Raw genomic sequence first — 17,446 nt, 5'->3', positions numbered from 1 at the left:
AAAGTAAGGCTTGTCCTGAATCTGGTCAATGGTCAAAAAACGAAATGGTCAAACCCATCCGAGGCTGTTGCGTGGAGCTTTTTTAACGACTCTCAGGTTTGCCCCGTACTGTTCATCGATCTCAAAGAGATGAGTGTGTGTTACTGTACTATCTGCACATCATTAAACAAGTGAGCACCATGACTTTATCTACATTTGTTTGCATATTTGAAATCCCCTCCAATCAATTTGAATGCCGAATGAATTTAATCATTTTTCATTTGGCATTTTGGATTATCCAGAGAGATCTGGCCAATAGCAATGCACCTTGTATTAAAACCTACATCTGTAGACAGTACAAAGTGTAGCAGTTTTACAAAAAAAAAAAGCCTCAGAAACTGTGACATGAACACGGTTCAAATATCAAGACAAACATGGAAACAGTCGGCATCACACCACCTAAAGCCCGGCCTACACAAAACAACGGGCCAAGTAAAACCTCACCGCTTCTGCATTTCCATCGCTGCACCTGGTTTTGACACTTGATTGAATAAATGTTTCTCTTCAACATTCTGCGATGATTGGCCAAGCTTCATTATCTCACACAAAGGAGATTTAATTCATTCTAAAAAGCGAAAAACTGTAAGCGCATTCTGGCAGCGATACGCCTCTTTCCCGACAGCAAAACCGTTTTATCTTTGACAATTGGACAATCAAACAATTTGCTGGAGTAAGACAATAGACATGGGGGGGAAAAAGGAAAAACAAATTAAGCTACCGGGAACAAATTGTTCTCCTAATCTGCTCACATTTGTCTGAAAATTGAGAGCAAATAAGGAAAGTGGGTGAAAGTGATTCATTCTGCAGATCGTATACAAGAGGGGCAGCACACAATGTAGCACATCTATTCAATACCCTGTTTGTTCTCTGCTTAGAGACGTGTTGTTGCTTCAAATTTAAGGCCTAAGTAGTAAGAAATCGAGGCTTGCGTTTGGTTTCAGATGCTTATGAACTGAAACTCATATTTATCCTCAGCTCTTTTGTCAGATTCCAGAATTGAACTGTCAAAGGGGGATTCAGCGCAACTGAAAGCAGTCTCATCTGCCTGTTGGCAAATATTTCTGTCAAAATTAGCCCTTTGCTGACACGCAGAGGACTGTGTTGCTGCCGGCATGTCGTTTATGACGCGGGTCGGACAGTGAAGTGATATAAGGGAAGCAGATGCGACGTAACAGATCAATAAGCGTTTGGATTAAAAAGCTTGAAAGAGACCAAAACCCTGCACAATAATAATTTGTAATACTCACAGGCAAGCCTTTACGACTCTCAAAAGCAGGACAAAGTAAGGAAAAAGGAAAAAGTACCTGGTAGAGAGGAATTGTGGAGGTACTGCAATCCTGTTGCAAAATAATCCATCATAATAGTAGGTTTGCATGTTTCTTATTGTTCACTGCAGTGAATTACAAGACAAGAAGCAGTAACCTGGTTTTTTTTTTTTGCTAAATCTCCTATGCAGAAGGACAGGGTCTGCACAAATGGATTAGCGGGTCTGTTTTTAAAATAAACAGTTAAAGGCCAAATGAACAGTCATTACACTGAATGTGAGTCAGTAAGTTTAAGCACACTATGGTCAAGCAAAGTGTCAAAGAGTGTGTGGAGTTAATGCGAGGCCACTGGTCTAAAAGTTCTGATTTCCAGCTTAAAAAGAAGAGATGGAGGGTGATAGAAGTGTCACATCAAAGGCCTTTCGTGTTGTTGTGGGAGGAAGCAGATGGTAGGTGCAACGTCGCAAACATCAGGCAATTTGAAGGAGATTCTTTAAACTGCCAGCAATTTCCACGTGATGAACTTTTTCAAATGAGAGCCCACAACTTTTGCTCCCTTTCTTTCAGAAACGCCTAAAATGATAGGCTATGTGGCAAAGGGCTTCAGATGAGCAGCCAAACCTAACAAGCTCCACTGTCGTGTTTCTCTCTTGACGCCTCCGGATGTCACCCATAAGCCATAACATCGTCCAATTAAACAGAGGAGCCGGTGATAAATGAGTAAGGACAAAGACAGGTATATGAGACCGGAGAGCAGAGAGAAGGTGGGGAATGTAAGACTTCTGTGCCTCATCTCAACGCTCCCTCCCTCCTATGCTGTCAGCATTTAGTCCTCTATGAAAGGCTCTGATCGAAGAGAGATTTGCATGATTGCATTTTCCATACCTTGCATTAATAGTGCAGTAGGGATGAATAGCTAATGGCCTATCACATTTAAGTAGCCATCTCAACCAGCTATCACTTTACAGCTTCTTCAATCTGCAAATGAAACAGGTCTCACTCTCTCTCTCTCTCTCCCTGTGTCTCTCTCTAAATCCCTTTGTCTAAACAAAAGACACCAGGTCAAGTCAGGTCAACAAGACAACTTGAAATCTAAAACTTGACAGAATATGGGAGTGAGCGATAAAAGTGTAACCCTGGAAAGTTCCAGAGGATAAATCGTATTAATGCCTTTAATCAAAAACCCTAATGTTAAAAAGTTCTATTGTTGCACATCAGGTCTGTCAATACAAAGACAACTTATAAAAAAAGTATAAGCATGATCGGTAAGTATAGTATAGAATGTTTGGTCTCGCCTCTTCGGTCTATTTGTGTTAAAACCCGGAAGGAAATAACTCGGCAGCTTTCCACTGCGATAACTTGCTGAACTTCCTCATCTTACGTGACTATAAACTGAGTATCATTGGCTTCTTGACTTGAAAAATTCCAACCATTAGAGGACACAAATATATACATCATCTGTTAGATGTTTTCTGTGGTTTTTTTTACACAGGGTAGAAGCAACAGATTGTGGAGACGATAAATAGTTCAAGTTCCCTTAAATTATTCTACTGTTTCTCAGACTCGGCGAGCTTCGTTCTATTTTTTCATTAAAGGTTTGTTTCTGTGGCAGAAAGGCTGGGAAGGTCCTTTGAGGATGTGTATTTTTATATGAATCTAGCTGTGTATGCAGGAGTCAGAGTGCATTTCTTTCTCATTTTGAGCATTAAAAAAATAAAAAAAGTGTGTGTATTTGTGAGAGTTTTGTGTGTTTCAGCTGACGCTTAAATCGTTTTCCCATTTGGCTAACCAGAGTGAGCACGGGACACAAAACCTCATACCACAAGGTCATCGTCACCACAGTCTATTCATATTTTTACTCTCTCTGGGTTATGGCAAGCTCTTGCAACCCTCCTTGCCCCCCCCCACCACCACCACAACCCTTTTTACTGCCTCCCTCTAGACAGAGTTTCCGTAATCATTTGAATCTGCTGCCAAAAGATTTCCCAACAGAGTTCATAATCTTATTGAAGATTCAGAGGATCAAAGGGGAGAGACACTTTCAAACTACACATTTTACTACAGAGTTGTGCCTTCAAAGAGAAAATTCCTGCATATTGTACACATACATACAGTGGCGATGCTCTTGAGGCATCTCTTGATAACATTTGGCTCGGAGGGGCTCTGACGGGACCTTTGGAGCTGGACAGAGTTTAAATAGTTGTAACTTTGATTAAAGGAAAAATGACGTCAAGGCGGGAAGGATGAAGTGAGGAGAGGAGAAATCGATGGAGGAAAGGAAATGTGGATGCAGTAAATAGAGGAGGATGAAGGGGCAGAGGAAAGAAGGGGGGGGGTGGTGTAAGTCAAGGGGTGAGAATGTATAAGCCAGAGTAAATAGTTATTACCAGTCTCTGAAGGGTGGCGGCGTGAGCTGAATAGACTGGGACTTGAAAACCACTGTTACCGTTGGTGATAGGGGACTGCTTCTCAGCCCTGCAATCTGACAAAGGCTTAGTAGGTAATGGAAGCAGACCTCTGACAGCAAGAAGGAAAAAAATGAAAACAAAAAAAAAAAAATGAAACCACGGGAGTTTTAACATGCCGCAAGAGCAGACCATCGGATAAGCCCACAGCCACTTCAAGTCTGACAAAATTAATTGTTTATGAAGTAAAAAACATAGTCATCACTTAATTATTATCACACATGAACTTTAATGACACGACCGGAGCAAAGCCACCAACACCAAATGTAGAATAATAATTCAAAGTGTAGCGCGGGCCTGGCTATAAGTGCCTTAGAACAGGAAGAAAGGACTCTGCTTCGTCCCTCAGTAAGACAGGAAAAAAGTCTCTCTGTGAAGCTTTTTCCGTCATCAACCTCGCCGTTTGTTCTTTCCGTAAGGTAGATAAAACGGTAACAACCAATGTCTAAAACGCTCATTAACCTAAACAAAGATCGTGAGTGTTTAATCTTACAAGAGAAGTGCTGAATCCACAGTTCAGTGATCAGACGGCGAAAACGTTGTCCGCGAAGAAATCTTAACTGGAGGACCTCGGGTAGCTTTTAATAGCAACCAACTCACACTTTAGGTTTTGTTCATGCGCTCAATCATAGAGAAGATTTTGGGTTTTTTCCCACCCAAATGACTGACATTAGAAAGTTGAAGTTTCCAGAAGAGACACAGCTTTCCCAGAGTTCCTGAGTTAGGCGTCTGGAGACTGTTTATGCATCGTTCTGCTCCAGCTGAACATTAAATCTGAGGTTCTGAAGTTGACAGCCTGATCAAAACAGACAGGCCATATGTCACGGACTGGGCAGGTTAGTGTTGACTGAAATAAGGGGGAGATGACTCGACTTGAGAGTGTTTCTGCATTTATGTGGATATTTAGATGGTGAGGTCATGTCTTCAGTATTAGAGACAAATGCACCTTTGCAAATATTCAACAAAGTACATCCATCAGCCCATATAAGGGCACAGGGACCTGTTACACCAGCTCTTCGTAAGTTCAAAGCTGTTAACTGTTTGATTGCAAGAAGTTGCAGAAGCACAAAATAGGTCCAAAAGTGCCTATTTAAACATAAAGATCAGAAAACTGGGATACTTTTTGCTGGAAATGTGCTTTCATGGCCGGAAAATATGAGGGAGTTAGTGTGGGGGAAAGCTCGTCTGAAAGCACATGATGCAAAAACTAAGCTGTGGAAGAAGCTGCGTTTTCTTTACAAAACATTGAGGAAACTACACAAGGCTCCTTAATACCAGTACCACGTGTATTTGATTTTTTATTTTTTTATAAATTCAGCTTTTTGTTTGAATTCGGGAGCAAAACCACCTAAATCTTGAGGTGATGGCCTCACTTAAATTAGTTTGAGGAAGATAAAACGCGCTTGAAAGGCACTTCTGGCGATAAACGTTAAGATCAACAACATTTTTGACCTGTAAGAAATGCAGCACTTGATTCCTCTGATATTTATGTGCGTGTTAAGTTTTGAAGTTTTTTTTTTCTTAATTACATGCGTTTTGTTATTTTGCTGCGTACTGCTGACTGCTGTACGTATATTATTCTGTGACTGCTGTTGATGACAGCTAAATGGACTGTAGTCAATGCGTTTTTCACACTGCAAACCACATTCACCCCTTTACACACACACACACACACACACACGGGCTACACAGTGAGGTCTTTTTTTCCACTATCATAGACATTTACACACGTGTGGATACACTGAAGGCAACGTGGGGTTCAGTGTCTTGCCCAAGTACATTTTTACATGTGGTCTGAGGAAGCCTGGAATCAAACCATCGACCGAAATTCCTTTGTGTTTCTTCTCCAGTTAGATAAAGTTTAAACTAAAACAAATATACAATATCTGCATGACTCGAGCAAGGGCATCTGTATCAATTTTCAGTGGAATAGTACCAAAAAGAAAAGGATTTGACTGACAATTATATCTTTTATCACGACTTCATCAATCCCCAACAGCAATTTGTTCTGAAGTCTAACCGGCAGGATGATCAAAAGGCTCGGATACAGAAACAGAGGAAATAAATCGATGACCCCTGAAGTCTTCACAGCATCTTCTGATCTTAATTGTAGAGATGCAGCAAGGAGAAAATCTGCAAAACGACCAAGACTTACAATCAAGCCAATGTGGCACGCTCGTCTCTTTGCTCTTTAGTTACGAAGACTTTGAAGTGGCAAATGAGTCTTCCAAATGTACATGTGTTAAACCAAACAACGGTCCGTTATTATGGCTCATGCCTATAGGGTAAAGTTTTGATTAGACTAAATTAGACTTTTTTCATTTCAATTTTTTTCCATTTGTTCGAGCTCATTTTTAAGCCAAATCACGCGAGCATGACAAATAAAGCTTGGTTCGGTAATCTTGTGCCTTTAGGGGTACTGTACTTCATTTGCGATGCAACAACAAAACAAAAGGTCGAAAGAAGTCAACTCCAGCTAAATTCATTCAAGTAACAAGTATGACGCAGTTCCGGAGGCTTCTGTCGTGTCACCCATGTGTCGTTTTTTTTTTTAAAACTTTATTTATTTATATATCTGTTTAACAAATTACAAAGCAACAAGAGTTTACCTGGTGTGAGTAGCTGGTAAAACCCACTCGGGTCTTTCAGTTTGCAGTACGACACCTAACTCGAATAGATGCAAGTCAGCAGCTGGCCAACGCACGGCATAAGTACATGCATACCAAAACAAAGAAGAGGAATAACAATCAGCACAGTATTTGTCCCCAGGAGCTTCTAATACGAACCAGGTGAGCAACAATAGCAGCTAATAACTCCAATTTACTTTCTTATTCAAGTCCCACCGCAGAGCACTGTTTAAAATACCAATTTGAAACCGCAAATCACCCACACAGCAGAAAGCTTCACCCCCGGAGACCAGGACACACGCAAATATCCCACCAAACGAATCAGAGCAGACACACAGGCCCCTTCATCTATTTAGTATGCTGTGATGGTCACAATTTCTTTTCTTCTTTTTTTTTTTTGGTAGAAAATGCCCTTCATCTATTGCCTCAACACTAAAAACCCATAGTCATTTTCTTAATCTCGGGCCCGATTCTAAACATTTGCATAAAAATGTTCACTTTTGAGACTCCCCTAACAGAACATGCCTTTAATACGCAATTACTCTGCTCTATAGCGGTGGCTAATTACAGAGGTGTCAAACAAACAGGTAGCAGAGCAGAAGGGGGCTTCCGACACAATGGCTGAGGTGCTCGTCCGTCACATGGGACGGAGCGGCTCAATGGAAAGCAGTAAATTCATTTAGGCTGGCTTCATTAAACCCTGCTCCTTGGGCCCTGCATCACGCCCTCCCCTTTGCTCTCCCTGCTCTCATTTGTGCGGAAGCGGATGTGCTGTGGGTAAGAAGAAGGCGATCACACAAATCTGTGCAACACAGAGGGAGTTAGGGAACACTACGGGGAGAAAAAGAAGGGAAGTGAGGAAAGGAAGGAAAGAAGGGAAGTGGGAGTGTATCAATAAAGCAGCACAGCCATACAAGAAAAGAATAGAGCAATACTATAGAAAGGGGCTGGTGGGATGGAACAAGGGCATGAGGACATGTGCTCATTTGATGATAAAGAAATAAGGCATGAAAGGATGAGGATATAAAAGAATCATTATGAATATAGCTTTTGTTTTATTCATCTGACCCAGTATTCCAAAAGCCACAGAGAAAAGAGAAAGACAGAGAAAATTACAGCTTTGGTCCTCAAACAGGGGCCAAATGCCAGGACTCCAGCATGGTGAAACAAGGACAGCAGAGCCCCATGGTCTCTTTACCATTTAGATTATACTGGCAACTTTCTGACCCCACAGTATGGATAACCATAATAAGCCTAAACACCCGCTGTGCACCACCTGTTAACCAAACATATTCAGAAAAATCTCAGGGAAAAAAAGTCTCCACAAGTGCAAAGCCCCAAAAAAAAAACTCGGACACTACCAACTTTCCACATCTGAGTAACTTTGTCAGACTCAATTCAAAAGCACATTTACACCATTTTGTGCCCAATTTAACAGCGCGCTTGCTGGGAGGACAATTAAATGCACATTGAGAGAAGTAAAGCCTTTGCGTGGAAGGGAAGAAATGCTGACAGTAATGTGGACAGTGATGAAGACTCCTTCTCCCTCAGCTGATGAAACATGGAGCATTCGGAGAGAGGTGTCACCAACCTCAGTCCGCTGCTTTGGTTTCTGGCCAATGGAGCACTTCATGACAACATTCCTGTGCAATTACATTACACACTTGCTGATTGTGAGCTGCTCAAATCACTTTTAAATGGCCCACACGCCCACTTGCTGAATGAACACATAGGCCCCTCTCACTGGGGAAGAGAAGCAGCAATGGCTCCTGCGAGAGAGTCAAATACAAAACGGCCGCATGTGGTTCACAGCAAGGATCTATAAATGCTTAAAATGATTTGAGCACAGGCCCAAGTATTCATGTGCACAAAAGCATGCACAGACAGTGAGACGTGTGCTGATGCACTGAGCTGAAATGGAGTTTAAATAATAAATAATAGCTTTTCTCAGTGCATAGGTCTTTAAGGGACCAATAAAAAAAAACAGTAGAGGGGACTCAGAAACTGATTCATTGGGCGTAATTCTTACGGAATTAGACCTTTAGCATGAAAAAGTCAAAGCAGAGGAACTTGGAAAGTTGATAAAATTATAAAAAATGAGATAAACTATCAAAACATAAACCAAAAAAAAAAGATCAGAGAGAAAATCGAATGAGAGAAGAGAGGCATCCCTTTCCTGGAAGATGATCAATCTACATACATTTTGCATCACTGTGCAAAATTAAAGGCCATGTTTTAAAATCACGCGATCGTTCTCTCTTTCCTCCAGGGCTGTTGAGAAGCTAAAGCAATTCCTTTTCCCAGCCTGGCAGAAGAGACAGTAAGCCTACACGGGGGAAAAAAAAAATAAAAAGTCAAATCAAATCACCGGAAAAATGCATCGGGTCAAAATGGTACCAATAATTTTGTTGTCACGGGCCAACAATTCGGTTAACATGGATTTTAGCTAAATTTCAGTGTCGGGCTCAGGATTCATTTTGTAAGATAATAGCACTTCAAGGCCTGTGTCTAATGTGGTTCAACAGCTGTGAGATGCAGGGTTTCCCATGTAAGGATTACATTTGAATGGTCCACAATGTAATTTAAACGCTGCCAAGATAAATTTTTGTTTAGGATTTAATGCAATACAGTAATCTGGCATTCAAAAGTGGTACTCCATTTTTATCAGCTTACACAACCCCAAAAAATCGATGTTAACAGACCCCGAGAGTGTTGTTCAGCATGGCTAAAATGTCAGCTATTGGAAGACAGACAGAAAAAAAAAAAGAGACCTATGATTATTTCTGCTCTCATATTAGTGTTGATGTGGAAAGTTGACTTTTTCTGTCGTAAAATAAATGTCACTGTGACCTGCGCACGCAACAGACCAGCCACGGCTAATTCAATTCTCACCATAGTCCACTAAAAGAGCATGATGAAAGTCGACGATTACTCAAAAGCCCTTAGAAGTCAACAGCTGTTTGTCACCGACAATTCACAAATCAAACCTTATGACTTCCAGAAACGAGAGCACTCCAATCACACCAAGGATCCTGGAGGAGCGGGAAGATTTGGCATCCTCTCAGGAGGTCAGGCTCAAGCCCCTAATATATTATACTGATTTTATATTACATCTTTTAGTCTGTCAAGGGTTTGGCTTTTCAGAGTGTAGACAGAGAAGTGCAGGATGCCGTCTGCCTTGGATCTGTGCCTGAACACAACAGCCGCTCTCACGCTGCTGTGAGTCTATGAGCTCCAGCTGCTTGCCTTCATTGTGTCTCTGTGCCGCGCCGCAAATGTTTCTCCATCTCCGATACTTATCAAAGCACTGGAGTTTGACGCTGCCATTACTCAAAATTAATAACTACGGCGGGCGTGCGTTTATCGCGGCGCACTTTCACAAGCAACCTGCCAGAAATAATCGGCTCAGTGTTTGCGCACGTGACACAGAGAAAGGTAGAAGGTGGGGTAGGTGAAGTGTGAGAAAGTGATAGAGCACAGAGAGTAAAGAATTTAAGATGAAAGGCATAACTGAGAGAGAACTGAAGAGAAAATATGTTGCATGCGTATGAGCCCATCTACCGTGCCTAATCACTCTGTCTTCATTACACCTCGATGGTTTGTTCCGGCACCTTTTTCTTCTCATCTTGTCTGACAACAGGGCAACACTGGTTCTCCTTGTGTTTTCCCTGTTAAACAGGCCTCTAATCTCCACTGACAGCCAATCTGCTCCAACCTAGCAGGCTTAGGGAAATAAAAAAAAAAAAAGGTTTAATTTACAAATCAGGCGACTCCAGTGCATAATCTGAACCTGAGTTACCCGATAGAGGAGGAAAAAAAAAGTGCTTTTATGCAGCACCTGTGAAAAAACATGTTCTGGGGGGAAAAAAAAGAAGCGACAAGGATGAGGGAAGGCTCCTCAGCGCCTCTCCTCAAAATCTGGACAGACAAGTGATAGAGAAACATGACAAGGATAAATGTGTGGTCTAGGCTAGGCTGACATTTTCCATGGCATTTAAAGCAAAAAAAATCCAAGAAAAACCACAAGACGACAGGGTAAACTGAAAATGGTGGGTTAGAGGAAACCTGCGTGAAGAAGAAAAAAAAGAAGCTGAGATTTTAAAATTAGATGCAGACACTTCAAATGGCCTCATGTATAAGGGATTTACACACTTTCCGACAGTCCCCAGCTTCCTTCATCAGAGATGAACCTTTATGGCTGAACCAAGCAGCTACTGAGGTGAGATGGAGAGCACCGGCTCACACACACAAAAAACACAGATATGGATCATTTTAATCTCACATTCTTTAGCAGCACCAGTCTGCTGACAGAGTGATTGTTGCAGTATTGAAATAACTGTTGCCATATGTATGTGTGTGTGTATATATATATATATATAAAGCTTATTTAGCAACAAACAGTTCAAAGTGAAAAAAAATAGACGATTTAACAATCTTAAAACATTTATAAAGGGTAGATAATCCTCAAAAGAGCATTTAGGGAGCAGAGAACAGATGCTTGGTAGAGTTTACAGGTCACACAAATGGAGCCATGACGTAACAATGTAATTTAGACTGTAACTGTTGTACGATTCTGTTGAGTATTGAGAGGATGTCAAAGTGACACAAACAGCTGGCAGCAGAACACACAACTCCAGAAAACGTTTTGCAAAGACTCGTCTTCAGTTGCGGTGGTAAATTATTCTTTCGATGTATATTTCCTTTAAACTGCCTCCTCCACCAGTTTCCAACCCATTGCCTCTGGTGGACCCTTAACTGTGATCCATTTTCAAATGCTTGGAGGCTAGCTGCTGTTAACGACACGTCTTAATTACTATTGAAGATAGTTCAAACAAATTAGGCTAATTTACACTTAAGTGCTACACGTAGCAATATAAAAGAATGTGTTAAATCTTTGTGTCTGATCGGTCTCACCTTTCTGAGCAAACAAGTAATCGAGCGGAGCTCTTTCGCTTTGCTGTAAGCTTTAGCAAATCTCTTGGTAAATGTTCTTAAGCCTCACTTGAAACTAAGAAAAAGATACAAGTTGGCTTTCAAAAGGATTCTAAAGTTTAACCTGCGAAACCTTGACAAATGCTGACTCTGGTCACCTTCAGTGAGCTCGAGCAAAGCAGAGCAACCAACTGCCATTTGATGCGCCGTTGATCACGCTGATGTATCATATAAGCATCTGATTTAGGGGTTTAAGTCTTCTGCAGGCACTGTGAGATCTGCCAGCTGGCTGCAACCGAGGCTATTTGGAATCAGCTTGCAGTGCAAACACCTGTGAATGTTGAAATGTTTTGAAGGTGGCGTGCCTCTGGGAGAATGCGTCTCCGATGATTTCCTTCTTCATAAGCTCCTGGAAATCAGAGGGGGGGCCCCATGGTAATCCTTCATCTAGTCAACTTTCTGTAAGGAGGGGACAAAAATGTAAACTAGCCAATTTGGGCTCTGATTTGTGATGCTCATCCAGTAAGTGTTGGGAGATATGCAGAAACTGTTGGCCCCCCCGAGTAAAAAAGCAAAGGAAAAATGAATGAATATTGATTTCCGCATCTGAATGAAGCTGGCAGGAAGACGAATAAACAAAGAGAGGGAAAAGAGGCCGCAAGGGCTTTTGGGAAATGCCCAACCTCCAACAATACAGACCTCATAAAATAAATGACTCACTTACTCCATGGATTGGCTTTCATCGAAGGCTGCAGGCTGACTGACCAGAGCTTGCTCACAAACCCACATCCAAGCAGACAGACAGAGAGACAGGGAAGCACATAAATCTGCACGTCAACACAGACCTTGTGTCTAACAACAGGGTTAATGTGAGGAGACTAGTGGCCGACTCTTTCCTTTGATCAGAGCCACCGAAGAGGCTTCCTCAGCTTTAATGCAGCCCACTCACGCTTGCACAAACGGAAAGGTATGCATTCAAAAGCACGCCAAGATGAAAAGAAAATCATTCTATTACGGCAGATAATACTTTTAAATGAATCTTTAAAGCGGCAAGAAAGGTGAGACTTCAAATCCAAGATATTCCTCACTTACAGAAACAATAAAAACAAAGACAAAAAGCTGTGTGAAAAGAAAGGAAAACGGCTTAACTTTGTCAGTGTGTGGTTCTGAAAAGTCAGCCCTGCCATTTGCTCTGCCATTCCACTTTGATCATGACTCGCTCCCTATTTTCAAACACTATGACATTTGAGAAACACAATCCCACTTTGGTCTCTCATCATTGCTGGAAGCAGATACAGAGAAATAACAGCGCCAACGCTGCCCACCTGCTGCACATCACATCCTCTCTCCCCAAGAAATGACAGAGAGCAAAAAATGGGCATCCTACTGTCACAATCTGCCCATCGGACTGTGACGATGGGAAGCCCGTGTTTGGTCGTTACTTCTCGCTTTCATACTTTGGGATGCTGTTTTTTGCTATTACTGAGGACAATGGCGGCAGTCAGACGCAACTGCGCTCGGTATCTTTTCATCTTTATTTCAAAGATGAGAGACGAGTAGAAAGTGGAAAAGAGAAGAGGAAGAGGAAGAGGAAGAGGAGGGAAAATAGCTGAAGTGCTTTACCTCCCACGGAGCTCCATCTTTCCAATAGCTTTATGTTGGGGGGACAAATTGATCCTCGAAATAAGGGGTCATTTCCTCTGCCTGTTTACCTGTTCACAGCACACTGCCATCAGTTTGAAACAGACACAAGCTGACCCGGCTGTACCCTCGGAGAGCTAATGTGAGACAGGGTTGAGTCATTCTGGTCTTAACTGTGACAACAAGCAAGCAGCCTGTGTGTGTGCATGTGTGTGTGTTGGATTCCCAAACAGCAGTGACCTTGATGATCCGGTGATCTTTCAAACTTTGAGGCAAATAAACCAGTTTCCTCCCTTACTTTGCCTCTTTAGAGATACCCCGACTGTGGACCCATTGCAGTAAAACGTCAGAAAATACCACTCGAGGCTTCTTGGCGACTTTTGACGAAGTGAATCTAATCCAGGTTTGCACAGCTGTGAGTATTCACGTCAGCTGCAAACTATCACATGGATTCTGTCTATTAGGAGTCTGCATACTTATTTGAGCTCTCGGTGAAGAATAGTGCTCACTGCTGACATATTACAGGAGAACAAAAAAGAATGCCGACAGTAAAAATCACAACGTCTTGGGACAGCTGAGGAATGGCGGCGGAATACGCAACGCAAGATCAGAGTGACACATGCATAAAAGGACCAAGCTCAGTCCGAGGTGCCCTCCCACCAGTGTGGGACCAGCACCTAAGTACAAACTGTTGAGACTAATTAATGTGCGCTTGTTGAGCTGTTTGTAGGCTGTCTATTTATAGAAGGGCTGGGAAGTTTCTAAAAGGCATCAAAATTGGGAATCCATCATTTGTTAATACGTTTGAACCTTTATTTACCAAAACCAAGTACAAACAAAATGCTTTTCAGTGTCTTCGCTTTCTGATTTCTTTGTACTAATACAATGTAAACAAATCTAGTATTTGATAGCAGCAGCAAATGCACTCTCTAACGTATGCAATGCTTTTCTTCAACAATCACATACCCATGAGCATATCAGGCGCAGTGTGGGAGTTCAGTGTCTTTATCAAAGACATGTCGACCATCTGACTGCCAAACCTTTAGGTGGTGGGATAACCAGGGTGTGGTTGAAGAGTCTTTAGTGCTTAGGAAGGATGTTAAGGAAAAGAGCTTCGGTGCCTCCTTTAAGCATCTCCGAAAGAGTAGGAAACACTGGACCATACTTTATCAATGGAGATCATTTCATCCCACAATTCCTTGCTGTCGCAACTTTCAAAGAGACACTTGATTGGTTTAATCGAGTTTCTAACTGGGATTTGTATGAATAGATATGAGGACAGGAGTGCCGGTGCAAACATCCGGTAAAACCAGCATCCTTCACTTTTTTTGCCCCTTTCTTTCCTTTTTGAACACAAACCTTGATAGATAGGTCAAATTATTTCATACTACATTTCACTTACTAGTATCATATAAATGTGATGGTCTCTGCGTAAGAACGAGATCAAATTGTATTAGACAAATCATCTAAAACACTTGTAGAAAACTTATTTAACAGTTTTAGTTCCAATGTTGCGGAGCCACAACACAGCTTAGTGCGACTATGGCTGGATTGTTACTGCAGCAAGCTCATGTTTTACTTACAAATTTCCACCATCATCTTTACTTAGCCTGAGAAGTCAAGGAAAAGGAGCCTAGAAAACCATGAAACAAGGTAATGTTTGGACTTTTCAGCCTCGTCTGTACCTGAAGGAAGCCATGCCGTGCTGCATAAAGCAGATTTGCCAGCATTTACGAATAAAACAACCTGCGCAGACAGTGGAACATGTATCGAATGACAGCATCAACATTATCGGTGGCACCAGAGCTGAAGTTGATCTGAGGTTTTTCACCATGGACAAAAAGTTGCGAAAACCACTAATCCTTTTCTTTTTTTTCTAACAAGGTACATTAGCAAAATGACATGGCATGGGATTTAATCAGTTTTCGAAGTAGAATGTGAATGACCTTGTAATCAGCTTCCACAGAGACACATTCATCATATCTGACTTTATATATATGTGTATGTATATGTGAGCTGCAAATTCCAGCAGGCTACATGGAAAGCGGACAGAACACACTGCTTTTGAAGCGCTCTCGATGTGGTAAGGAGCTGCGTGGAGGAAGGACCGACACTGCGGCGCAGACGGAACGTTGCAAAATCCTTAACCGCTACTGGCCCACCTTAGCCTCTCACCACCTACTTTCTCTCAAAAGACAACACCCCGCGTGCTGTTTGCTGTCGCACACACAACAGTCGGGCCCTTATCTCACTCACAGACTGCCCAAACACATCCAATTTCCAATTCCAATATTCCCAGAGGTGATCCAGACAAATCCAGTCTGACACACGTACACTTTCATCCCCGCGGCCATTGGAGTAAATATCATTATGGAATCAATGTGGCTTGGAATCAATCGAGGCTGAACATGAATGTGAGCGTGCCTGAGAAGTACAAGAAGCTGATAACACAACGTGTGCCTGCGAGGATTTCACCAAATTCCATGTTTTTTGATGGGAAGTAGGCAGGTGAGGTATTACCATAGCATTCCCACCAAAATGGTGGCTGTAAACTCAATAATTCAAGACATGATTTCTCACACACACACACACACACACACACACATTCCCACACAGCTTTCCTGCACCCATCGTTGCTACGCACCATGGTACATTCAATATTGTGTTCACACTCCTGAGCCAGACTGAGAGAGTCGGCAGAGAAGCCTTAGCTGTAAATCAATAGATTAAATAGAAACGTATGAATAAAACACCAGCTAATAAATAAAAGAGGAGATGGTTTAGTCTTGCCGCCTTGTACAGTTCAGAAAAAAAGGAGTGGGAGGAGCACAGAAATTACCCAAAAACTGAGAAAAGTTTTCATTGTTCTTACAACTTTCATTCCTTTTTCTGTATCATTATCTACTATCTGGATTGTAGAGAGTGTATTTGTGTCTATTCTCTTGTTTCTAAGCACATTTGAGACATTTATGACGTGTGCTATCAGAGTACAACACAGATCACACTGCAGATGTCAAGAATGAAAAATATGTGTGGGATTCATGTATTTATCTAACTGGTGACCATAAAATCGTAAAAATCACTGAATTTTATTGACCAATATTCCATCAGTGATTAATGTTTTCATGCAAACTATGTTTAATCAAGGATAAAGGCAGATGCTAGAGTAGATGGTATCATTAGTTTCTGTCAAAGACAAACATCGAGCTTCCCATATAAAAAAAACAGCACTAATCAATAATTATTTTTTGATCAATTACTTCTTCTATTGAGCTACAACCACTGGCAAAAAAGCCAATAACACCATCCTTCAGCAACAATACTCAGTGTTTTTTATTCATTTTAAGCCATTCCATGTCTGATTCTCATTTCTTTATTGTGGCTTTTTCAAAAGATCCCTTCGGATTTGCTTTGCTCGTGAATAGAAATCCAGCTACGACAAACTTTAGGAGATAAATAAAGGACAACCCCCCCCCCCTTCTTATATGCTCTGTGTTCTGCTGGAGACGGGCCAGAGGGTCCACTGAACCACTCTGCATCACATCACACTTTCCGTTAGAAATAAACTCGGCTCACCTGTCGTTAATGCTCCAGTTGAGGCAGAGGTTGAGCGAGCTGAGTTTGCGACATTTCCTCACCACTTCCATCACCGTCTCGTTGTTGAGCTCCGAGATGTGCCGCAGGTCCAGGACACTCAGGTTCCGCAACTACAAGAGGCGACACGCACAAACGTTTATGAGCGATTCAATCGCAGTCAACGATGCAGGCGTGTGAATCTGTGCAGGACAAACAGAAAAGCTGCCCTTGAACAAAATCAAATTCATAATAAAAAATACTGAGTCTCTCAAAGTAATCAGTTGATTCATAACACTGAGCTGCGAAAGAGAAATGTTTGATGAAAGGGTGGAAGTTATACAAACCTGCTGAATCTGTGTTACATAAATGGCTTTGATGCAGCACGAAGGAAAGAGGGAAATGTATCTCTGTATACTGAGCAAACATATGTTCTACAACATTCTGTACCGCAACCAAGCACTACTGCAACCAAGTAATCAGCATGAATATAGAATAAAACCAAACAAAGCTGAAGAATTGCTTGAAGTTACTGTTTACCATTCTGCGCCTGCATGCCTGGTGGGAGGACTTATGAGCCAATATGAGCGTTCACTTTTCTTCCTTCTTTTATCTCTTTGACTTTCAATAATCCTACTTTCCGATCTGAATACCTTATAAGAGGGGGGTTTAGATTAATCCTTAAGTCAAAATCTCTACTTCCCGACAGACACTCGCATTGACAGTGTTCAACAAGCTTTCCTGCTCACTGGAATAACCAAAGGCTTTACGAGACACAGCACAGGTGTATACACCGACACACACTTAGAACTATTTGAGGAAACTGTACACACGCACACATATACACGATCATTCTCATGCACACACAAGGGATGCAAGATAAGAGAGGTATGATATTCAAGCC

The 17,446-nt window shown here is 41.8% G+C and overlaps 1 protein-coding gene across 1 annotated transcript in view; it reads right to left on the bottom strand.

The window, feature by feature from the left end:
* Positions 1–17,446, bottom strand: part of fbxl17 (F-box and leucine-rich repeat protein 17) — a 206,972-nt gene that overhangs the window by 110,614 nt on the left and 78,912 nt on the right. The window contains exon 8 of the mRNA XM_072387716.1: positions 16,546–16,676. Coding sequence (XP_072243817.1) covers positions 16,546–16,676 — 131 coding nt within the window. The remainder of the gene's footprint in view (positions 1–16,545; positions 16,677–17,446) is intronic.

Source organism: Leuresthes tenuis, unplaced genomic scaffold, assembly GCF_036924035.1.
Source record: "Leuresthes tenuis unplaced genomic scaffold, fLeuTen1.0.hap1 SCAF_6, whole genome shotgun sequence".
Lineage (NCBI taxonomy): Eukaryota > Metazoa > Chordata > Actinopteri > Atheriniformes > Atherinopsidae > Leuresthes > Leuresthes tenuis.
The sequence above is the reverse complement of the archived record's forward strand: the minus strand, read 5'-3'. Positions and strand labels throughout refer to the sequence as shown.